At 40.8% G+C, this 24,202-nt stretch overlaps 1 protein-coding gene across 2 annotated transcripts in view; it reads left to right on the top strand.

Annotated features, from left to right (window-relative positions):
• Positions 1-24,202, top strand: part of PPP3CA (protein phosphatase 3 catalytic subunit alpha) — a 135,890-nt gene that overhangs the window by 82,222 nt on the left and 29,466 nt on the right. For both annotated transcript variants that reach the window (XM_071742579.1, XM_071742580.1), the window contains exons 3-6: positions 7,463-7,587; positions 14,728-14,839; positions 15,709-15,854; positions 17,864-18,003. In XM_071742579.1, coding sequence (XP_071598680.1) covers positions 7,463-7,587; positions 14,728-14,839; positions 15,709-15,854; positions 17,864-18,003 — 523 coding nt within the window. The remainder of the gene's footprint in view (positions 1-7,462; positions 7,588-14,727; positions 14,840-15,708; positions 15,855-17,863; positions 18,004-24,202) is intronic.

The following is a 24,202-nucleotide window of genomic DNA, read 5'->3' as shown; positions in this document are numbered from 1 at the left end:
AACAAAAATTATCTTCATGTGAAAATGGAAGTCTCTGGGTTTTATAGTTAGGTTTTAGGTGCCAGGCATTCCTGTACTAAAGCTCAACATGTTAGTGCTTCTACACATGAAATATTTTAAACTGTTGGGTGCTTGGTAATTGTTTCTAGGGTAATATTGTTCTACAATTGTACAGTAAGAAGAGCAAACAAGAATAGGACCCACCAAACCCTTGTAAATACCAAGGGCTTCTCTGCACTTTGTGTAACTATCAATAGTATCCCTATAGTAGGGATCTTTAGTGAGGGATCTATAGTAGGATCTTTACTGAGGTTGGGAATTGCACTGCTGAGAGAAATGCTCACTGCAAGGAAACCTGACCCTAAGAGTTGAATTAAGTAACATTCACTTTTATAACATGAAATTGTGAGGGACTGGCTGTGGACTACTTCTAATGGCAAATTGCTGACTGAAAATACATTGGTTAGCAAAAAACTGATGGAGGTCTCTTCAGTCAGAGTCGTGAGAAAGATGTAAACAAAAATAATTCCAATAAGCTGTGTGTTAGAGATAAACAATATTTTGGTCCAATCCATGCAAATAAAATCTATTCCCAGAATGAAACACAGAGTTGAAGTTCATGCTGCTTTTTTCTCCCAAGCTGAGCATATTTGAGCTTCTTCCCTTCAAAATCCCTTTTCCCTTTTTGCCTCATTTCCCCTTCTCTACATTTCATTTGGGTCATGATGTGTGAAGTCAGACGGTGGCTGCTTCTTGTGGAGCAACTTCCTTCCTCATTGGAAGGGCTCTCTCCTTCTGATGTGTTGAATCAGGTGGAGAAATATGAGAATCTGTTGTTCCCCCTCTGGCTCTTCCTGCCCTCCTACTCACCAAACTCATGACTTTAGAAATCATTGAACTTCCCCAGGCCTTTGGGTTTTGTAGAAATGAGGACAAGGGAATTTCTCTACTGCTGTAAATAACCTTGATCTGAGCATCCAAGCTGGAAATCCTTACCCATACCCCAGTGAAGAACTTCTCTCCCAACCCCTCCTGCTTCTGTGGTTTGTGGGATAAACATTGCTCCCTGATACTGAGGGGGCATCAAGAGGAGATCATGACAGCACTTTTGTTTTGCCATTTGCCAGGGAGGGTGTTTGGAGGGTGGCAGGGGAAGAACAGGTTGTTTCCTTGATGGGCTGTGAGTTGGTTGTGTCTTTGGGGGATGGTTTTGTTTCTCTTCCTGTGCTGTGGTTCAGCATCTTCTGGTATATGGGATGAGAGCACTCTTCCTTCCTGATCTTGTAAAAGCTCTGTGAAATATTCACAAGAGAGACTTCAAGTCTGCTCTGTTGCTTTGACCTAAAATGGGAGGTTTTTATATGGCAGCTCACTGCTGCAGGACCCACTTATTCTCCTGAAAAGTTCAGCTAGGGCCAGGAGCATGGAGGGAAGGGATTTTTCTCTGCCAGTGGAAGTTTTACAGCACTTGAGAATCTGTTGCTGTTGGTATTGCATATAGGAAGGTGCTCCTCTGCTGGCCAGGCTTGTCTGCAGGGGTTTTATCTTGTTTGGAGACACTGCACATAGTTCTGTGACACAAAAAGGAAGTTTGTGGAGCCATTTTTAAAAACTTTGTGCTGAAGACATTTTTGTTGCCTTAGCATCTTGAAGGACCTGCTGCTGCGTGGTTTTTTTGCTGCTTCCTTTACCAAAGAATATTAATGCTTATTGTCCTGCAAGTCTTTTCCTATGTCTTTTCCCTTCTCTACTCTTTCTCACTCTGTCTCTTCAAATCAAATGCCATTAATTTGTTCTTGCCTTCAGGGGATGGTGGGAGAAAACTTCTATTACAAGGACTGAGAGTGGGTTGATCTTTACAGACACCACTGTTACAAGTGTTGGCAGGGCAGAACACAGTGTAGTGTCCTCTGTGTTGCACAGAAAACTGCCTTTTCCAATTTTTTTCTTTTTTACTCTCTCTCTTTTTTTTGGGAGGACAAACAAGGGAAGTCAGCAGCCAAACAACACTCAGATGTGGCATTGATGGTCCATTTGTGCTTTCCTTTGCTGAACTTGTATGGCTGATGGTTTCTGGCTTTCTCTTGGGTGAAGCAGGCTTTTACCAAAATAAGGAATTGCACATTTTTGTTCATGTCAGTTCACTCTGGTAGTATAAACTTGTCAATTTGCATGCAGTGATTGAAGGGAAAAAGATAGATGAAAGCCTATTATAATCATGTTAGATAACAAGATATGAATATGAATGAGATCATCCTTCCTTTGGAAATCCAGAGCTAAGTTGCTCAATAAAAACTTAGTAGAACAAACATTCATATGAAAGCTCTTTATGTTGAGTCTAGTAGCTGTTTTCTTTGGATAAGTTACCCAGTGAGGATCTAAATTCTGACTCTGAGTAATGAGGTCTGCAAGTTCTTCAAGCATCTCCCTTATAAACAGAAACAGAGCTGTATGACAAGAAAATAATCTATGTAACAAAACATCTGAGCCTGTGCCTTGAGTAGGGCTTTGTCTGCAGCTACAAACAAAAACTTAAGTTTTTTATTTTGTACTTCTCCTACCTCCTAGTTCTCCAAAAAGTGAGAAAGAAGAGTGCTCAATCTTTAGCAAATTAAAGAAAAAAAAAAAATCAGAAATGTCTGGAACAAAACTGTGGATTTCTGAGTATTTTGTGCTGCTGTGTCAGTATGTAATGTTCCTCAGAAACATGTGAGCTTGGAAACAAAGCTCGCTGGTGATCAAAGGCTGTGTAATCAGGTAGGTGACATATCTGTCTTTGTTCTTAAACTTGGAGAAAATGAGAGCCTTTTGATCAATAGTTGAGCCCTTCAGGAGCAATGCAGTAGTTTTTCTTTCAGCTCTTGAGAAATCATTGCATAGAGCTCTTGCAGTTATTTTCCATCATATTTTTTGGAGTTCATCTAGTTTTGGGTTTGGTTTGGTTTTTATTTGCCTTTGTGTGTCCAGTGTTGCTTTTAAGTGTTCCTTCCTAACCTGGCTTCTTCATGCAGCCTTTGGGAACTTTTTATTGCTCAAACCACTTGCCTGGAGGAGAGGTTGGGGGTATGCATCCTCTTTACAGGGTTATCCTGGAAGACCTGGACAGCTGAGCATCTCAAGTCAGCTCAGGCAGTTGCAGGTTTACAGGGTGTGCTCATCCCTTTTTCAGGAGGGCTTTGTACCTACTGGGGGCTTCAGAAAACAGAAAGCTCTTGGAAACCTGTGCTAACAAGTGGAATTCCTCAACCTTGTACAAAGCAAACCCCTTGGCAACTTGCAGTAACTCCACAGGGTGTTGGTCTCCCTCTGGTTTTGCAGGTTGCCTGCTGGTTTGCTGAGACATCCCTGGCTCAGTGACTGGAAGGAACAAGTGATCAAGCAATGAATAATGTTCCCTACACACTGGGGGTTTCTGCTTTAGGAGGTGTCTTTGCTTGGTTGTTAATTGCCATATGTGTATGAGTTTGCAGTCTGAAGCTGGTGATGGAGTGTTGCATATCTGCTCCTAATCCCTGGTGGCATTTGAAGATGGGAACATAATCTTGTGATGCATGGGATGCAAAGTCACCTGAAATGCCCATGATATTTTACTATCAGAGTATAATATTACAGCAATTTAGTATATACATGATAAATGAGAACATAAGCACAGTTTATATAAAGTCTTGCAGATAAAAAAATTTTTGAATTGACAGTGTTTAATATACTGTGAATATAAATTCTGTTCTTAATATCCATCTGGAGAGGGAAACTCCAGAAAATAATCTCTGGACTAAGTTTGTATGTAGTGAAGAGCATTTAGTTGTCTGAAGGAAAGTATCTGAAGAGCATTTTCAGACTTTTTATTTCTGCCAGCAAGCACTGCAGTCTAAACCACTGCTTTTACCACTCTGTCTTCTATAAATAAGCTGGCAGAACCACTGCTAAGCTTTGGTCTCCCTTTACTGCCAGTACAGCCTGTACTCCATGGGTCCTGTTCAAAGTTGGTTGTTCCTTTGACATCAATCAGATGGTGTCTCAGGGAAACCATCAGAAACATCGTTTGATTTGTATTAGGATGACAGTTTCTAAAAACAAACAAACAAAAAATCCCAACTCCTTGATCTCTCTCGTGTCCAATTTCTATGTTTATAATAAAATAATCCTTTAAAGACAGCTACATTGGGCAAGTGCTGGTGCTATAGTGTAAGGTGGTGTAGTGGATGAAGAACCCATCATAACCCATCATAACATCAGAAACATTACCCAGTAAGTGCTTGGGCAGTCCTCTGAGCTTGAATCTTTTGGAGGTGACCTTATCTCCCCTGAAAGCTTCCTGAACAGAGTTACATTTTTAAGGAGACCCCAAACAACAAATGTTCCTTCAACCTTATTGAGGTCAGATAGGTGGACACTACTGACAGGCTCAGATAAACCAATTCATGGGAAACAAGTTTGCTGCCTGAACTGATCCCTGTAAACCCCAAGTCAGTTGAAAAGCACTTTTTAGATTACTAAAAACTAATCTTATTAGGGAAACTAGTATCTGTCAGATTTTTTTTTTTATCATAAATTGATGAGTGTAAAAAGGGCATGACTCCATGGCACTTTTGGGAAACCAGTGATGCAGTAAGATATCTGTATTTCTAATAGGAGGCATACCACCCAGTGTTCCTCCTTTTGATAAATTTGTTTTGTACAAACACAGCTGCTCTTGATGCTAATCCCACGCACATACAAAATGGAGTTTTATTTTCCCTCTGCTCATACTTTAAATCTATAAGTATGTTGATCCTGGAGATCATCATTAAGAATTGAATTTCATGCTTCACTGCCCTGTTTTTTATTTTCTTGCTCTTTGATGGAAAAATGTTCCTATCATGTTCACAAGCAAGTGCTCCAGTACCAAAGGAGGGGCTGTGCAAGTCTAAAAAATTTAAAGGGATGAGAGATCCAAGGGTCATGCTTGGACCAGAGCAAACATATCCATGTGGGATAATTAATGTGCTGGCAGTACCTTGTCTGGCTCAGGACAGGGGAAGGTGTGAGAGAGCTCTGAAGAGGCAATGTGAAGAGGCCATGGAAGCTCTCTGGTGGGACAGCACTGCAAGGCTCTCCCTTTGTGATGGGGAGGTGTGGGACAGGCAGAGTTCATGTCTGAGGGATGTCTGTGCCTTGATGGGTGCTGGATTTCTTCTGCTCCCTCCCAGAAAAGATCCAGCACTGATCTGAGTGCCTGGGAGATCTCCCAGTCCTGAGGTTCCTAAGAGCTGGAAAAGAAAGGTGGCAGAACTATCAGAAGCAATTGCTTTCACTCTACAAATGGAGTATCTTCCTGTAATACATATAAAATTGCCCTTTAATTTATTTTTAAACAAGGTCTCCCATCAGCATCCGAGCACATGGTCCTTAGGTTGTAAGGATGCTTTGGGTCTATGCACTCAAACCCAGAAAGCAAAAGATCCTAAAGCTGTTTTGTGCTGTGTCAGGCAAAATACTGATTAGATTAACTGTATGTAATGCTGTAGTCTTTCAGTAGGAATTCTTGGATCTGACCATTCTAAATTAAATTTGTTAGCTTTGAGTGTCTTCTCTTCCTCCCACAGCTTTTACCTGCTGGTTTTGAGCTTCTCTTTTGGAACTACTTTAATCGCTTGGCAAGGTTTAGGTCTGAGGGCTTTTCAGCTTTTTTTTTTTCTTTTTTTTTTTTCCTTTTTTATTCTGGATACATTTCTGCATCTGTTTTCAAGTATAAAAAGAGTAGGCTGCTGTGTGTTAAGTGCCTGGAATGTCTATCAAGTATTGATTCTTAGCCCAGTTCAGAATTTTGCAAGTTGTGGGATTGCAGGGCTCTGCATCTTTTTTTTTTTTTCTGTCCTCTTCACTAGTTTGCTCTCTGCTTTTCTGGCTCGTGACAAATTCATGGATACACAGCTGCTTGGAGAAAGCTCCCTAACCTTCCTGGTTCCTCTGTAATGGCCTCAATGTATTTAAACCTTCATAACACCACCACCAACAGCAAAAAATCCTCTTTCCTCGGGCGTTAGGGAAAGAGCAGAAGTTAAATCCCTTTAAAAAAAAAAAAATTTTTTTTTCTGTCTTCTTCAGGTTTTTGCAGTTGGAGCAAATGGGGGCGGGTGGTAATTGGGAGAGCTGTACAGTTACATAACTAAATATATAACCAGCTCTCCTGCTGGAAGTGGGGAGAGCAGATTGCTTGGCCATCAACGTGCCACACGTGTTCCTCATCTGCCCACAGTGTCCGTGCAGAGGAGCTCAGTGAGCACTGTGTGTTGGCTTGGTACATTCATGGGTTCCAATAAAAATCCTACAAAACCCAACCAAACAACAGAGAAACCTTATTCTTTTGGGGTGCAGAATTTTTTTATGGTGAAATAGAGGCAGTGTTAGACTCCTTGGAGATTTAAATAGTGTTTTCTTTTGCATTATTAATGGCAGATATTATTCCCAGGGTTTTATAACTGTTGATGGCTGGAAACATGAAGGTTGTTGTAACTCTTGGGAGGGGGATCAGCTAGGAAAAAGATAATTCAACATAACAAAGTGGTGACAAGAGTATTATATGCTATTTTATGGGCAAAATTCCCTGCTACTATCACGGAAGAATTCTCATGAATTATGTTACAGTTTCACCCTCTGGCTGGGACATCAGTGTGTTCTTCTGCATCTGGGGCAGGCAGGGCTGGCAATGTGTATGTTTCATTGGTTTGGGGAAGGCTTTTTTGTTTCATTTTTACATTTTTTGTAGCAATACTATTAAATTCTCAGTGTGTGCTTCATTGGTTAGGGGAGGGTTTTTTTGTTTCATTTTTAAATTTTTTTTGTAGGTTTACTATTAAATTCTCAGTGTATGCACTCAGGGAAAACTGATGCAAGTAGAAAATATAATGTGACACTGGACTGAGATGAAAGAATAACTTTTGAACACTGTTTGCACTGCAAGTTTGTTGGAGTTGGTGTTAGAGCTGCTCTCTGGAGCCCTTTTGTATCTGTGGGGAGCTGTGAATTCAGCTTCTCCACAGCATTCAGCAAATGGGAGGTTTGTGCATCTGTGATGGAAGAAGCCCATTACGTCCCAGAGAGCACCTGAACTCTACTGAGTTTTGTGCCAGCAGTTAATAAGAAGCTGTGCTGCAAGATAAGGTCAATCTTGAATCCTTGGTTTTTTCGTTTTCTCATAATCACCATTCCAGTTGGAAAACTGGATTTTTAAAATATTTAATTACTTATTTTAGAGTCACTGAAGGGAGCACTCTGTGGGAGTCAAGGCTGTTAACATTTTCTTTGTTAAGGATCATTGTCAGAAAAGGCCTGGACTTGGCCCTAAACTTGGGGGGAGGAGAGGTAGGGAGAGAAGTTCTCCTCTTCCTCCTCCCATGGGTGGAAGATGCAGAGCAAGAGGAGGCAAAGCAGGTTGTGACACAGCACTGCTGCTTAACACTGTTATCTGTTTCTTTTCTAGTTTGTGGAGACATCCATGGGCAGTTCTTTGACTTGATGAAGCTGTTTGAAGTGGGAGGCTCTCCTGCCAACACACGGTATCTCTTCCTGGGGGACTACGTGGACAGAGGGTACTTCAGCATTGAAGTAAGTTCCTGATTTCTGTTTCTGCCTGTGAAGCTGTTTGCAGCCTATTGTGTATATTTAGCACCATAATTTATGCAGTTCAGGAATACTGGGGCTCTTAGCAAATCCCACATGTGAGCAAAAAGAAGTCCACAATAATGTCAGTCTTGGTGTTTTCTTAAAGGTTGATCTGTGTCCAGCCCACTCCTACTGATCAGAGCTGGAAAGCTGGTGGAAATCAGCCCTTGGTGCTCACTAATGGCCATACAAATACAGTGGGGCAGGCAGCCTGCTCTGCAGCTTTAAATAGGGTGAATAGACATGAGTTATTAGAAAATTAAATCAACAGCTCATAGTTTAGTTTGATTTTTAGGTTTGTTTCATCTGAGTCTCCTCAATGCAAAATTTTACAGAAATGGAAGGGCTAAATAGAATGGACAAAATGGGACAGAACCCCAGCAGTTAACATGCTGGGCTGGAGAGGGTTAATGATTTCTGTTTAGATCATGCTGGAGTGCATGATCTCTGACTTCTGCTGCAGCACCTGAATACACAGAGAAGGGATGCACAGTTGCCCTGTGGAAGGTCCTGAGACCTGGGCAGGCTCCAATATCAGGTTATAGAATGTGGAGGTCAAATGACAATGTCTTTACCTTAGCAAGCCAAATACCAAGCACAAATCTTTTGTTCCAGTTGTCCTAAAACAAACTGGATTTTTTTTCTTACTTGTGTGTCACTGCTTAGTTTTGCAAAGTGATGGATGAGGTGCACAAGTGTCATCAAATAAAACCTAATCTGGATTTGTTCCTCCAGGCTATAGTTGATTCAGTCCCTGAATGCTCAGACAGAAAACTTTCAGCAGCTTTTGAGCTACAGCTTGACTCCTTTCTCTGGAAAATTCAGACTTTCCCCTGCTCTGAGTCAGGAGAATACCCTCTATCTCTTGGAAGCAATATTAGGTCCTGTGATAGGTGGCTGTGCCTCTGCCTAGAGAAGGTGGCAGCATGTGAAAACACATACTGCTGTTTCATCCTACATACCATATCTTGGTACACTGTTGCCATATTGATGTAAAAATACGTAATCCCAAGGATCTGAGTTATTTATAATGTGTTTGTAAACGGAACAGTGGATTATCTTGCCAATGTTATATTTATAGGATGAGGAGAAGTTTCTTAAAAATAAGAACCAGTGACACTGCCTTTGCCTGATCAGTTAATTTTAAAATTTAGTTGCAAATGTTAACAGAACTTTTTGGCTCATTTTACAAACAGAAACGCACTGTTTCAAGTGCAAATGCTCTAAAAATTTAAGAATTGCAAGGCTCTTTCACTCACCTGCCAAAAATCACTGTAGTCAAGGTTTAGTCTCATACTGCAGTCAGCATTTCAGTCATTATTGGGTTTGGGTGGGTTTTGGGGTTTTTTTGAGCCACATGTGCTTGATTCCCAATCTGTTCCACAGTGTGTTGTGAGATAGATTGTGGCTGTGGATGACCATGCTGGATCCTGGGGAAAAGTTGGGAGTGTGGGGGTTGCCTTCCCAGGTTTCAAGTGTTGTGCAGGTGAATCTTGCACTGCCATTTTTCATTTGTATCTCCTGGTGACTTCCACTGAGCTAAGCTGTACCTGGACAAGCAGAGTTTTGTCTTCATTTCTCTGTGTGTTTTCAACACAAGAAATAGGTCAAGTGGATTCCCTTCAGCTTTCAGGTGCCTGTCTGACTGTTTGCCAAAATCTACTCCAGTTGCTATGACCAGTTAAAGGCAGTAGCAAGCCATATAACAAAATAATAGCTAATGGCTGGGGCACAAGCCCCTTAAAATTCCTAAACCTGCACACATATATTTAGCAGATTATAATCTGTGTTCAGTTTTTCTGTTCCGAAGCAGCACTTTTTCACTGGGAGCTGTGCTGTCTTCTGCCAGCACCCAGGAAATACCTGAACTCTGGCTTTTTGTATTCCTTTTTCTAGGTATTGTTCTCAAATCACTACTTTTTTTGGTCACCTAACTGGTTCTCCTCACCTGTCACCCTAATTAAAGAATGCTTTTGAAAGGGAAGGCAGTTTTCTGTTCCATGAAGTGTAGCTGGGTGTAGAGGTGTGCATTCAGGCATGAGCTCAGCACAGTCAGTAAGGAGTGACAAGGAGAGGAAAATGGTGAAAAATGCAAGTTGGCATACTGGGGGGTGGCTTTTTGTGGAGCAGAAGGAGTGAGCACATCCAGCAGGCACCAGCTCTTGCCAGGACATGGTGCTGGGGAGGCTGTGGGGGTGAACAGCCCCAGCCTGATCTCAGGGCATGTTTCTGTCACGTCAGTCACACACTGATCTTTATTCTATCCATCTGTTGGCTCCACTTTCTGCTCCCCTAGACACGAGGCTATTGCACTTCTGGGGTCTTTCCAAAAAAAATCAAGTAGCTGGTCCAAGGTACTAATCACAAGTAATGTAAGCTTTAAAATAAAAATTAAAAAAATACCCTTTGAGTGCTGTGGGATAACTGGTATAGAAGTGACACCATTGAGCCCAGACCCAGCTGAGTTCTGGTGGTGGGTGTGATAATCCTTGTCTGTGGGCTGCAAAGCATCTGGGATTCTGCTGGGTGAAAGGTACTATATAATATCAGCTATTATCATTCAGAACAGAGGGAGAAATTGCATAAGGTAGGTGGAAGACTTTTGGTAAAGCAGAGGGGAAAGGAGAAAAGTGTTTGTGTAAAGCACTCAGCAGAAATGGGAGTCCTTGCCCCATGGAGCTTTTGACCCAGGAGCTTAATCCTTCCCAGGTGTGATTTGTTTTTACCAGAGTTAACTCCACTGTTTGGAGGGGGCATGGTTTGTATCTTTAAAATTACTTCTAAGCAAGGTATCACAGGTTGAAAGACTCAAAATTTACAACAGGTAAAACATAAAAGGTCAAAATTATAGATAGGATGAGACAAGGTTTCTCAGAGTGGACCAAAAGTTTATCCTGTAGCTGCACCCTCTTTTCCATTTGACCTTTTGGCAGCTCCTGAGCATTTCTTCACTCAGTATAACAAATTTCTGCAAGTTGCACTATCTGATATGGCACATTTCTTTCCCCAGCTCTGTAACTGATAACATTTCCTTCTTGTGCCTCTGCACTGTTCCAGGGCTTTGGCTCCAGAGGAGCAACCTCTCCGTGCTCACTTTCAAACAAGTTTTATGGCCATGGAGAAAAGAAACCCAAATGATCAAAACAGAAGGGCTATTTTTAAATCCAAAGAATAGTTAGAGCCTAAGTGGTTCTGCAGGAAGGGGTTGTAAGGAAGAATGACTAATGTAAGAAAACTCTCCTTGAAAGGCAGGCAGAAAGGCCATCCAGTGTTAGGGGGACTTCTTTTCACCACTGGCTTGGGAATATTACAATCAGAGTAAATACTAACTACAAGGTGTTAATAATATTATGTAAATGAGCTGTTGGAATGGTTTCCCTGCTCGGTCCCACATCAAAATATCCAGGCTTAAATATTAACTGAGGATCCCAAGGTACATAGCAACCATTTTTGAGAGAGCAGATAGCTAAGATCTGGAGAATTAAACCACTGCTCAAAATGAACAAAACCAGAGCTGGGTTTTATGGTTCAAAACATTCCTATATCTTCATTTTCTGACCACAAAGAGGGAAATTCCAGGAGAAGCACCTGTTTTTCTAGCAAGAACAAAGTGAGGTGTTTGGAGTGAGTCTGGAATTGGACCTCACATCAATTTAAAAAGCACCTGGCACTTGAGATGCTTCTGAACTAACAGTGAACTGTTAGAAGCCATTAACTGGTTTCTCCCAAGAAAAGAGCTACATGTACATAAACTTGTGTCAGTAACCTGTGGGTGAAGGGACCATCAGTGAAGCCCTGTGTTTGTTTTGTCTCAGGTGCACTTTCTAGGACTTCATTGCAAGGATAAACACCTTTCCTTGTTAATGTTTCCCAATAAGCATCTTAATTTAAAACAGTTGTGACTAGTCAGAAACAATTTACCAGGTAAATCAGTCAGGGTTTTTTCTACTTTTCTGAGAGCAAAGATAATCCTAATACTTTAATAAGCCTAAATTTCCTTTTCTTTCTTGTAGCAGTAGCAAATATGTCTGTCTCCAGCAAGAATTTGTGTCTTAGGACATCTAATTTTTGCTGTCAGCACTCCTCAGAGCTGTGAATATTCAGTAATTCAGCACATTCAGATTATTTTTGTATGGATTAGATTCCCAGACTGGCACATCTGTTTGTGCAAGGCCCATCCTTGCAGCTTGCTTGCTCTGTGCCAGCTCTTCCCAAAGCAAGTCCCAGCACACCAAGAACCTATTTGGGCTCCGGGGAAGGAACATGGGGCTTGGTGCCCTGAAGGATGCTTGCACCATTTCCCCATCTCTGGGGGGTTTATCCAGCTCCAAAGCCAGGGCTAAGACACAGTGTCCAATGAGGAGAATGAGGAGCCAGCACTTGGATACCTGTTTAGAAAGTGGTAGCTATAAGAATGAGAGGAACATCTTTTTAGTCACTTTGGTTGGCAAAAAAGATCCTTCCTTTCTGAACGTGTTGGTGTCCTTTCCTGGGAGCAATGTGGTCTGAACACTAGAGAAGAGCTATGTAGGCAAGCAGCAATGTTTTGGAAGTGATAACTTTCCATGAAATCAAATGGGAGACAAGCTAGAAGGGGCTGTTGGAATAATTGAAGACTGGAAGTGCTAAAATGCCATGCAAGTGCCAAAAGAAGATCTCAGAGTAGCTGGGGAATATTCACAGGGGTTAAAAATAAATCAACACAAGCTGAATTATCAGAATGAGACTCTTGAGCAATATTTTAGAAACAGCTGAGACCCTGGCCATGAGGAGTTGCTTTGCTGCCACTCCACAAGAAGACTGTCTCCACAGCAGTAACCTTCTAAATTTTTTAATCCTCAACCTTTTACATATGTGAGTGCTAGGTTTAGAAACATGAAAGGTAAAATAAGCACGTGTTGGCAAAAAAAGTTGTGGCAAAGACTACTTTATTACTGAAGATCTGGTTGCTGCAAGTAGCACAAGAAGACATTGTCCTTAATGTCCTGAAAAAAGAATGAAATCCTGGTTGTGGTTAAGACAGTAAAGGTTTTTTGTTTCTTTTTAGTACTGTTGAGTTTTCCTTCTCTGTACTCAAGTGGGGGTATTTCAGAAATGGCAAGAATGTGCATCTCTTGTATTTTAGTGATGGATGTGATGTCTGCTCACTTGTGTCTGAAATAAAGCCATAATAAATAGTCCTACCAGTAGTGTGAACGTGGCTCATGTGTAAAAATGTACACAGCTTCCATTGGGATGCTTGTTCCATTTTATAAAGCTGTTCCTCTGCTACGTACTCTGATGGTAGAATTATTTCTGTGCAGTTAAAGTAATGCAGCTTTTTGTATTTAGATGAGTGTGTTAGTTACAGAGTGAAGAGGCTCTGCAGTTCACAGAGCATCACCAGAGACCTTAGCAACGCGTGGCTCAAATTATCCTTTCAAGTATGAATTACCTGGCATTTATTCACATTTAATTTCATCAGTCATTTGGAGAGGGATTTCATCTTTTGCTACCCATACAGAGCCACACAGCCAACAGAGCAAGCTGCCTCTTTTTCCTGCCAAGTCTGTGGCTTTTGGTTTGCCTTTTCAGAAGGAGCTGAGCTGTGGAATTGTGCAAAGGCTCAAATTCAGCATATTTCAGTGGAGTTAAATCCTGAGTCTGTTTTAAACATTGATGCTTCTGGCTTACACAGCACTTAATAGCAGGGACCTTTCCTTTCCTGATGGCAAGGCTGCCAGAGCCTCAGCAGGGCAACAGCTTGCTGGGAGCTGGAGGTGGGCACGTTACCTCTTTGGTATAAACTTCATGTACCTGCTATTACAGCAGCTGAAAAGTGCTCAGCAAGCAAGCAGGGGTGCAGTTTGAGGGCTGGCATTTAAGAAATGGGTTTTTTATTTATTTATTTCAATACAAAGTGAGACAGGCCAAGAACACCTTAGAGATGTCCAGGTTGGTAAACAAAGCAAATAAATTTTGTCACCAGAATGAAGGGGGAGTGTTAGAAAGTAGTTGCAGATGAAAGCACGTTGGGTTTGTGTTTGGTTTATTTATAATTTTTTTTAACCTGTTTCTTGTGCAACAGTTCTGGAGTTCATGGATATTTGGGAAGGAAAGGATTGAAGGAGACATTGTTTAAGCAGTTCTCTAGCTCTTGTCTTTTGGGAGACCATGGCAGGCTGCAGAGTGTTCTGCAGACACTGGGCTCATCTCCTGGGATGAACACAGATCTCATTTCCAGCAGCTCTCCTGCAGCTGGGACTTTGCAGCCAGGTGTCACCCTGAGCAGGGTCATCCTGCACAAAGGATAAAACTTGTGTGAGGTTTGCAAGTCTGCTTGTTTGTCAGGAGGCTGGTGATCCTCTGCCATCACTGCCACTTTGATTTCCAAAAAACTGTTTTAATCGGAGGGTTTTGAGGTCTGAGCAGAGGTTAACCTCTCCAAGTCTCCTTTTTTTATCTTTAAATCATGTCTAGAAGAAATGTCATCTCAAATAGAAATCCTTTGGAAAGATAAAAGGGTTTAAGAGAAGCTTTGTAGCAACTTCATTTAAAGCAGGAGCTTTGTGGATTATTTTTTTTCCCCCCTTAGTTGCTTATACAGAACCATGTTAAGTGAAAAGCCAACAGGCCTTCTTATAAAAACATGCTGGAAGCTGAGGTATTTCCTGAAGAGTGGGTTAAATTGTTCTAGGGCAACTTTTCCTGAAGCCAGGAAATGTGGATCTTCCGGAGAAATAATGTCCAGGGTGGGTTTGTGCCTGAGCCTCCAGGTGGAGAGTGCACTCTTCTTTTGGGAATTGCTTCTTGAGAGCTGGGGTGCTGGGGGCTGAACAGGGAGGAACCACATGGGAAAAGCACTCAGCTTGGTTACAATGTGCTGATAGGAGATGTGGCCAGGTCCAGGATGAGGTACAGAGAAAAATGTTTGCATGTAGCATATGAGAAGTGAAGTTAACCCATTGAAAAGAGAAATTTAACACAGGACACTCTTTCTTCCTCTAGTTCATCTTGGTGGAGGGTGACTGAAGTGCTTGGATTACATCAATAATTATGAATTATCTTTTTTTTATATATATATATCTTCTTTCTCCTCTGCAGTGTGTGCTGTACTTGTGGGCCTTGAAAATCCTTTACCCCAAAACACTGTTTTTACTTCGTGGGAATCATGAATGTAGACATTTAACAGAGTATTTCACATTTAAGCAAGAATGTAAGTCTAACCTTAACATTTCTCCTCTTAATTCCTTTCTCTACAACTTGATTTGAAGGTGGTGGGTTTTTTTTACTACTTTATCCTCATTTACCATCAGTCATTTTTCACATTAACCATCATCAGTTTTAAATTGCTTTAAAATATACCATTATCATATTAGTCCTGTAAGAATTATTAAACTTTTTGATATGCTGTGTTTATAGGAAGCCCTTTCTGTGTTGCAAGAAAGGAGACAGTGACATGTAGATGTCATTAGATGTAGACATTCCCCTGCACAATGAAGCTTTTTTATTTTACCTGTGCCACTGTAAGCTGAAGCTGTTGCCAGAAGTCTGTATTCCCCTTTTTTTAGCAGTGAGGATAAAGGAAATGTTAATTGGCTCAAAGGCTTCATGCTTTACTGAGTTTGATATGTGTATTGGTAAATTAACATTTCAGCTTCATTGTACCACCTCGTTCATTGCATAATGGCATTTCTGTAGATAATTAATTATAAGGGACTGGGCTAAAGTCCTAATTGCTTCACAGAGAGTATATTAGGCAATAATGTTATAAATGAGAATAATTCAGCAGACTCTGTATAGATTTCATGGCAGAATATAATGGTATACTAAATTGTCTATGTACCTTTTTTTTTTTAGAAAAAATACTCTAAATTTGGCAGAGTTTCACCTCAAAATATGAAGACATTTTTCAGCAGTAAAGAACAAGAATTCTAAATAGTTTTTTGCATGAGACAAGCTTTGATACAGTCAGTGCAAGAGAGAGTAGTGAAAGCACAACTGAGATATTAAGCAGCATCCTCATTTCTTTTTCCCTCTTAAGTATTGATGGAAACTTTCTGATGCCATCTTGATCTTTAAAAGGTAAAATCAAATATTCAGAACGTGTATATGATGCCTGCATGGATGCCTTCGACTGCCTTCCCTTGGCTGCTCTGATGAACCAGCAGTTCCTGTGTGTACACGGTGGCTTGTCTCCAGAGATCAACACTTTAGATGACATCAGAAAAGTAAGTCCTGGTTAGTGCCAGGTCTATGGCCAGCAACTAAAACTTGAATCCTTTCTCACTGCTCTTCGTTTATGTAAGATGCTTGTGTGTCATTCTGACATTCCTGGTGACACTGTCACCTTCTCAAGGTCTTTTTCAATAGAACATAAAAGGAATTGCTGCAATGAGCTGTGTTTTATGGAGGTAAGGAAATCACCAGCAGCCTGTGAAACAAAGGATTTATCATCTTTGTGTTCTGAAAAAAATGTGTTAGGTATACAACTGTTTTTCTTATAAGTATTACCTACTAGCACGTTGTAAACATACCACCCAGTTACTCCTTGCACCTTGTAAGGCATCCTGCACTTTCTTGGAGAAGAAATAAAAATAAACTTTAGGAAAACCTCACGGTACCTAAAGCATATAATAAAAAAACTATGGTATGATTGCAATTAGTATTGTCAAAACAACATTATTACTCTCAAAAGAGCCAAGAATTAATTCTCAGTAATCCTGCCACACTTTTAAGTTGTACTGCACTTGGGTGCTCCCCAAATTAAGCTCAGATGAGTAAAGAGGGTGCCTGTGTGGTAGGTACTCCTCTGTCCTGAGGTGTTACTTAGAAATCTCATGAAGGTTCAAAGAACACTGCACATCAGCTTCTTCATGAAATCCACTCTTGTTGTGTATTATCAAGGATTAATCTTAGGTGTCTGGTAAAAGAGATCTCAGTTGATGCTTCTAAAACCCAATATTTAAGCCATTTTTCATAGTGTTTCCGGCAGAAAAGATTTCTTGCTGTCAGTTTGAGACTTGCAAACGTGGTTATTTACTTCTGAGCCTTAAAATTACTAAAAGATAAAATATATTCTGAGGTTAATGCATAACCTATTAAGAAATTAATATGGTTAAGGAAAAGCACTCGAGACAGTAATTACATGTTTTGGTTTAAAAACAATTAGATGAAGATATTAACTGCACTTTTAAAAATTAATGAATATGAAGGCTTGTTTCTGAGGTAAAAGTTCACTATCTCATTAAGCAAAAATATTATCTGCCTAAAAATTAGCTGGCTTTGCAACAGTGTAATGGTAGAATAAAGCTGTTTAGCTCTCAGACTCCAGATGAGGATCATTAACATCTTCACTTCCCCCACCACTAGCAGGTTTATTCCTCTTTGGCAATCAGCAGGAATTAGTTTTGCATATTTACAAATTGTTATTTAATTTAAATGACTTACAGTTACAAAGGCATTAATTGGTAGAGGCTGCAGTATGTTAGAAGTGTAGATGTGTTATGAATATTTCATGATGAGAACTCACAGGTAAAATTGCAGAGGTCTCTTACTGAAACTTTTTAACTGAGTTTTAACCCATGTTAAGAAGGAGTGGTTTTATATTAAAGAGGAAATCTATTAAAGAGGAAATATATTTATATTAAAGAGGTTTTATATTGCAGAGGAATACTGACTTTAATATGTCCCTATTTTGCTATACTTTGATTTATTTCCAGTATGTTTCTATCTAATTTGAGTTTTTTTAAACCCCAGTGGTCTGGCAGAAAGAGGAGTTTTTAGCTGCTTAATTAGGGCTAAGGTTATGAGGGCAACCAGAATGTCAAGGCAAGATGCTGCGCTGCAAAAATGTTGCCTTGGTATTTAAATGCAGTTTTTGGTGAGAACATCCTTAAAACAAAATGGGAACTTGCTTTGAAATAACTATCCAGTTTTTCTCCTGAGGTGCTTTACTCACATAAATCAAGTGCTACAATGTTTAAAAAATCACAAAATACAAAAATGCCATCCTTTGTCTCATCCACTGAAATACTTATAAACAAAAAAAAAAAAAAAAGAAAAAAGTAGAAAACCCCATTGCTTTAAAGCTGGGAGTAACCCAAAGCTGAAAGATAGGTTGCTTTGAGTCTTTGCTCACCATGGAATGGACTGAATGAACACCAGCACCTTGGCTTCAGTGTTTCTGTGCTGCAGAGCTGACAGAAATTAGTATTTCTTTGTCTCCTGTTTCTCTTAGTTAGATCGATTCAAGGAACCACCTGCATATGGACCCATGTGTGACATCCTGTGGTCAGACCCCTTGGAGGACTTTGGGAATGAGAAGACTCAGGAACACTTCACTCACAACACAGTCAGGGGGTGCTCGTACTTCTACAGGTGAATATTCCTACTTTGGGTGGGGTTCTGGATCTGAGAGATGCTGATTTGGCAGTAGAAACATTTCCTTGGAATTCAAGGCACTGCTTAGATAATTGGGCCTTTTTTTACTGCAGGCTTGCCTTCTTTTCAGGTAAATTCATGGTTGGTTTATCCATATCTTGCTTTCACTAAAGGAAATCCCTAAAGTTAGGGATTGGATGTGTCACTTTTAAAAAGGGGCAGGTAACTACACTTCTAGTTTGATAATTAGAACTTAAGTTTTAATGAAAGATGCCAGCATAAAAAACCTCACTATCTGTTGCTCTTCAGGGTTAATGAAAACTGTGATTTCCCACACACAGGTACTTTTTTTTCTTCCCCCTCTCTGTGTTATCAATTTTTTTTGTTCATGTTTAGGAATAGTTCTTCCCAAGAAATTCAGGATTTTAAATAGCACTTGTTAAATGGGATTTGCTAAGAGCTGAAATGCAGACAAGTGTCTGTAACATTCTTGCAGAAACATGTCTGGACTGAAATTCAGACATCCAAGTTGTAATTAACCTTTGAAATGATTCCTTTCTACTGATGTTTCTTAGTGAAGTATAAACATGATTAATAGAAGTAATAGTAATGGGAATGGAAGGACAGGTAGAGCAAATCTGTGGGTTAGTTTGTGGCCATGAAAGGGAAGCTGCCCTCTCTGCTTCTTTTCTGCTTAGTGGTAATTGTCTTTTAAGCATGAGGGAGTTTTGTGATGTGTAAAGAGTCAGAAGACTCTTTTCTTGTGTACATTAAAGGAGAGGATTTTCTTGGGTGCCAGGAGATATCCCATCATCTCCCCTTTGGCAAAGCCCAGGGACACAGGAGAGGATGGAACAGCACTGAGACAGTGTAGAGAGCTCTCCTTCTTGCAATTGGTACCTACCTGAGTAATTTGCTGATGTGATTTATTACCAAATTGGCACAAAACCATTATTCCAGCCTGCCACTGTCCTCTCAGACTGCTGAGGCATCCATTTTCTCTTACCTTCTTATTAAATCTCAGCTCTGCAACCACAACCCATTCTTCTTCCATTTACATCTGAGGTGTGGCTCCCACCTCTTCATCTTCAGTGGCCAGAAGTGTCTTCTCTTCTCTTAAATTATTGGCACCAATGTCTGCTGAAGAGATGTGATGATACACAGAGGAAACTGGGCAGGTATTTTTAGCTTTTCCCCTCCTCTACTCAGCTCTAGTAGAGATACACCTGGAGCAGCATGTCCGGGTCTGGGCTCCCCAGCACAACAGTGACATGGACTTACTGGAATGAGTTTAGCAAAGGGCCCTGAAGATGATGAAGGGACTGGAACAGTAACCTAAGAGGAGAGACTGCAGCCCAGGCTGCTGGCAGCACCTTCTGTGGGCAAGTCCTGCCCCCACCTTTGGATCAATAACGTCTGGAAAGCACTCGATAAATGTGTTTGGTCTCATTATGAAAGGAGGTGTCAAACTGCTGCAAACAATTGATCTGTTTAGAAATGGCTTTGTGACTCTGAGGGCTAAAATCATTCCTCTTCCCGGCAGCTCCCAGGCACTGCCCACTGCAACCAGCAAGTGATAGCAGCTTCCCCTCCAGAACCTGTGCAAAAGCAAAAAAAAAAAAAAAACCTTGTAAACATGCTTTGTGTTTCAGTACAGGACTTATTATATACTGGCATATCTTTTGGATTTTGGTTTTCTTCCAGAGAGCTCAGTTTCTTGCAATTGCCATAAAATTTCCTGACAATATGTATCAGTTTTCTCCTGAAATTCTATCAGATGTGACCAGTGTCCTGACTCACAGAGTCACAGAATGGTTTGGGTGGAAAGAGACCTTAAAGCTCACCCAGTTCCAACCCCCTGCATGGGCAGGGACACCTCCCACCAGCCCAGGGTGCTCAGAGCCCCAGTGAGCATCCTCTGGAAGGTCATCACTCCTTGCTTACCTAATGATAATCCCTGGCAAAAAAAAAAAAGTACCCATCCATGTGAAATGCTCTAACTCTGCTTGCCTTTCCTAGTTACTTCCTGAACAAAGAACCAAATGTCCCTAAACAGCCATCTCAGCTTGCAAAGGAAGGGCTGAATTATGCAATCCACCTTCAAGAATGTCTGTTGACAGGGGGGACTTGCTTTATTCTTTAGTGAATAAAATGTCTGGGTTTTTTTCTGACATTTCCAGAAAGCAAAGTGGGCATTTTGATGGAAGGTCAGGAAGATTTCAGTCGCACATGTGGGCCAGGGGAAAGATTTCTAGATGTTTAAAATCTCTTCATCAATTGCAGGAAATAGCTGTAATAAATCAGTTTCATGCTATCAGACATTATGTTGACAATTTTCAAGTGACTTTTCTCTGATTTCAAGTTATTTCCTATCAAAAAGTGCTATAAAGAAAGTAACAGTAACATGTCTTTCTGTGTACCCACAACATCTTAACAGGACTTTGGAGCTGAGTAGTAGAAAAAATCTTCTTCATTCATCCAAAAAGCCATTTGTGAAATGTTGAGCCTTTTGTTTGAGGTAAATACCCATGGGAAAATAAAAAGAATGTAGCTTCCAGTTGTCTGTCAAGCTTCTCACTGCATTTCCTAGGTGATCACTCATATACAGCCTATTGAATTTCAAACTGAACAAGCTTTTCTCTGAGAAATTTCCTTTTGTGTAAGAGTTCTTGAAACTATTGTGGCTGGCACTGTGAAGTGCCAGATCTTGAAACAACAGAGCTAACCTGTCATTTAGAGATGTAAGGAGTGGTTAGCTTTATTTCCAGGGGTGCTAAAAGTCAAGGCTTAATGCACGCCTCTTGCATCCAGCAGCAGAGCTCAGTGGGCACTGTCAAAAAACCTGGATTCTTGGAAACAGCAGTAGCACAATGGCACTGTTAAAACTAACTGTGAAATGGAGGCAGTTCTCAGAAATACATTAAAGTTCTCTGTACCTTAAAATGAGCCAAGAGCTGTAATGATGAGATTTCATTTCCCCTTGCTGAAATAAAAGGTCGTACTCCGGGGGTCACGGTCATGTTTGATGCAGCTACATGCAAAAGCAGAAAGAATTAATGGAATGCTATGTGTGTGATTTTTTTTTTTTTAGTTATGAGTTAAGTTAAGCTTTTCTTTCCTCTCACCCAAAATAATGTCATACTCAGGGAATGTTCTGAACAAGAGGGAATTAATTTGTCCCTGAGTGATATTCCCGCCTCCCTTCCCACCCACCTACCTCCCAATTTTTCAGCTGATCCAGCTGGTAAAGTTTTTCTCCTTGTTTATTAGATTATCTATTTTTTACCATGGATTTTTTCGCTGAATATTTATTTGCACTTAGCTGGCTGTACTGATCTTGCCAATGGCCCGTGGCACTGATTTCGTGGTTCAGTAACTCTCAGGTGTTTCCTGAAGAGACATCTCTGACTTGGCAGGACATGGTGCTCCTTGCCATCCTGACAAGGGCTTCTTTCACTGATCAGAAAGCTTGAGGAAGTCAGCTGGACTTCTTTTTCTCTCTGAAAATACTATTAACTTCTGGAGAGACAGCAGCTAAGTGGGTGTAGGTGATTGCTGTGGGGTGGGGAAAGCAAGCTCTCTCCTTTCTAAGGCACAGTAGGATGGGGAATGTTATAATTCCCATCATATTTTCTAGATGGAAGAAGAATTAAAATATTCTTTCATTGCACAAATGCATGGCCCTAACTATGAAAAAATTTGGTTGGATCCACAACCAGCTTGTTTTATTTCTTGTATGTCAAAGTTCTGATCAGGAGGGTCAGGAGTTAGGTTGCACCACTGAGTTAATTAGCTGTGTCTTATACTGTATAAAGTATATCAGTGACTTCCTATCTGGAGTAAGAGATGTACAAGCTTCACACTCACTTCCTGGGATCATTTGTGTGTATAAGACTTGGTTAATTACTGACTGTTCAGAAGAGCATGAGAGTGGCATGAGCCTGGCCAAAGTCCATGGGTGGCCTCAGAAGTAAAGCAAATACTCAGAATTTCTGTAGCCATGGTGCTCCAGCCTCTTAGGTTTTCTGAGTAAGTTTAATAGCAGTTCCTAAGGAATGTTAAGCTTTATTTAAATGTTTGGCTGTTGACTGTCTTGTTATATTTTTCAAAAGCAACAAAAAACCAAAGGCAGAATGGTTTAGCAATACAAGAACAACTAGAATTGGAACCTCCTGGCAGAACTTCCTTTGCCAGCCTGGGGTAGCAGTGAGATGGTTCAGCCTTACAGGTGCTCTGGGTAGAATAATAATAATTTTGGCCCTGCAATCACATTATTTCAGTGCTCTCCTTTACACAGATGTCAGATTTGTGACGATGCAAGCCTAGTGAAATGTCTGCTGAAATCTTTTGAAGGCTGTAGCATGTTACACCTTGTGTGAGGCTCTATGAACGTTGGGAATTTTTTTTTTACTTGCAAGAGCAGCATTTTAAACATGTTCAGACAGCACAGCTAAGGTCAAGAAAAAATGGGTGGAAGAAGATGTGCTGAGAGCTGCCTGGGACCTGCAGAGCCACAAAAGCATTTTGCCTTCAGAGGGTGAGGCAGGAGGCTTTGCTGAAAACCTGTTTGCATTATGTGCATGCAACCTCAGCTGAGCTGATGGGCTAAGTTTGAATGGCCTCTTCTTAAAAAATAAAAAAGTATTGCTTCTGTTCTGAAACTGTGTAATCAGTGATCATGCAAAAGAGACCTCAGAACTGATCAGCTGTGGATGAGGAGGCACTTTAAGGAAAAAAAGGCTGCTGAAGGAGGGAATGTCACAGTCACATGTGCCATGGAGAACAGCATCTCTGGTTGAGCAGAGGGGGATTTTGTTTTCTCCATGAGTCACCCCTCTGCCATGATTCAGCATGACACGTGGAGCACAGGCAGGAGGCTGGGTGGTTCTGGAAAAGCCTCTTGTGTGGGGGGTTCTGTTTGTTTGCTTTCCCTCTTGGCCAAGTGCTTTCTTGCTGGCCCATCTGAATTTACAGGCTGGGCTCTGCAAAGCAGGGCAAGGAAGAGGGTGTTTCTGGAGGGGCAGCCATCAGAAAAAACAGTTGGGAATTTGATCATAAGATGATGATTTTTTTAAAAAAAAATCCCAAGGAGAGGTCTTTTCTGTAAAAACCTTGTTACTGATCTTTCGTGCAATAATCTCTGTTTTACTGACATTTTGCAGGACTTCTTGTTGCATACCTCAAGGGCATATATTGGTTTTTTTGTTGAGGAATATGTTATTTCATATGAAACTGCTCTGGGGAAAGAAGGAGCAAACTGATGTTAAGGAAGGGGCTGGGAATTAAAGCCCTTTATTTATTGTCCCAAGTGGGAGAGTGTATGTAATAGCTGCATATAGGGAAAAGTGGCTTCTCCCCAGCCCCCCCTTCAACAAGTAGCTGAAGAAAAATGCCTGGGAGTTACTTTGCCTTTTTCAAAATAAAGTTTCCAGCCAGACTGCTCATGGGTTGCATGGGGCTGGGTTATTTATATGGGTGCTTGCTCATTACAGGTGCCATGCTGGTCACTGAGAAGGAAAGGTGGTCACCAGATTTTTTGTGTCTTTATTTGCACAGAGCACTTGGTGGCATCTCTGCCTTTCTAGGTGTGAGCCCTGGAGAGTCAGCCAAATTCTGCAAGTAGGAATCTATTTGCCACAGATTAATGAAGAATAAGATGATTAAGGAATAAACAAAAAAGAACAAGCAAACCAGTTCTGTACTTGGGAGTGGAGCCTATCACATATCTTTAAAGGCATTTTTTTACCACTTCAGTGTATCTTTTTCAGAAGCACTACTTCTCACTGGATGAGGAGAAAACTATGTGAAAAAAGCCCCATAGGCTAAACATTGGGAGCAGCTGCACTGGTGACAAACAGAATCAACTGTCTATCAGATTTCTCATTACAAACCCCAGTTTTCAGAAGTTAATGTAAAAATTTCTAAACAAAATGTACTCTAAGTCTACATTTAGTCACAATTAATTATGAAAAGAAATGTATGCAGATTAGCTCTTGCTTGCCAGTGGCTTGAATGGCATCTGAGATCACTGCAGCTGCCAAAATGATATCCCCCAGGAGCTGGGAACTGGGATTATTTGATAATGGCAATCTTCTTAGACAATCCCAAATACCAAACCTGCAACTGAGAAAATACAGCTAGATGGGTCGAGTCCAAAAACAGCACTAGGGCATTCTGCTGGGTTTGTAGCCTCTAG

This window comes from Heliangelus exortis, chromosome 4 (assembly GCF_036169615.1).
Source record: "Heliangelus exortis chromosome 4, bHelExo1.hap1, whole genome shotgun sequence".
NCBI lineage: Eukaryota > Metazoa > Chordata > Aves > Apodiformes > Trochilidae > Heliangelus > Heliangelus exortis.
Note: the sequence above shows the minus strand (reverse complement) of the source record. Positions and strands in the feature narration are given on the sequence as shown.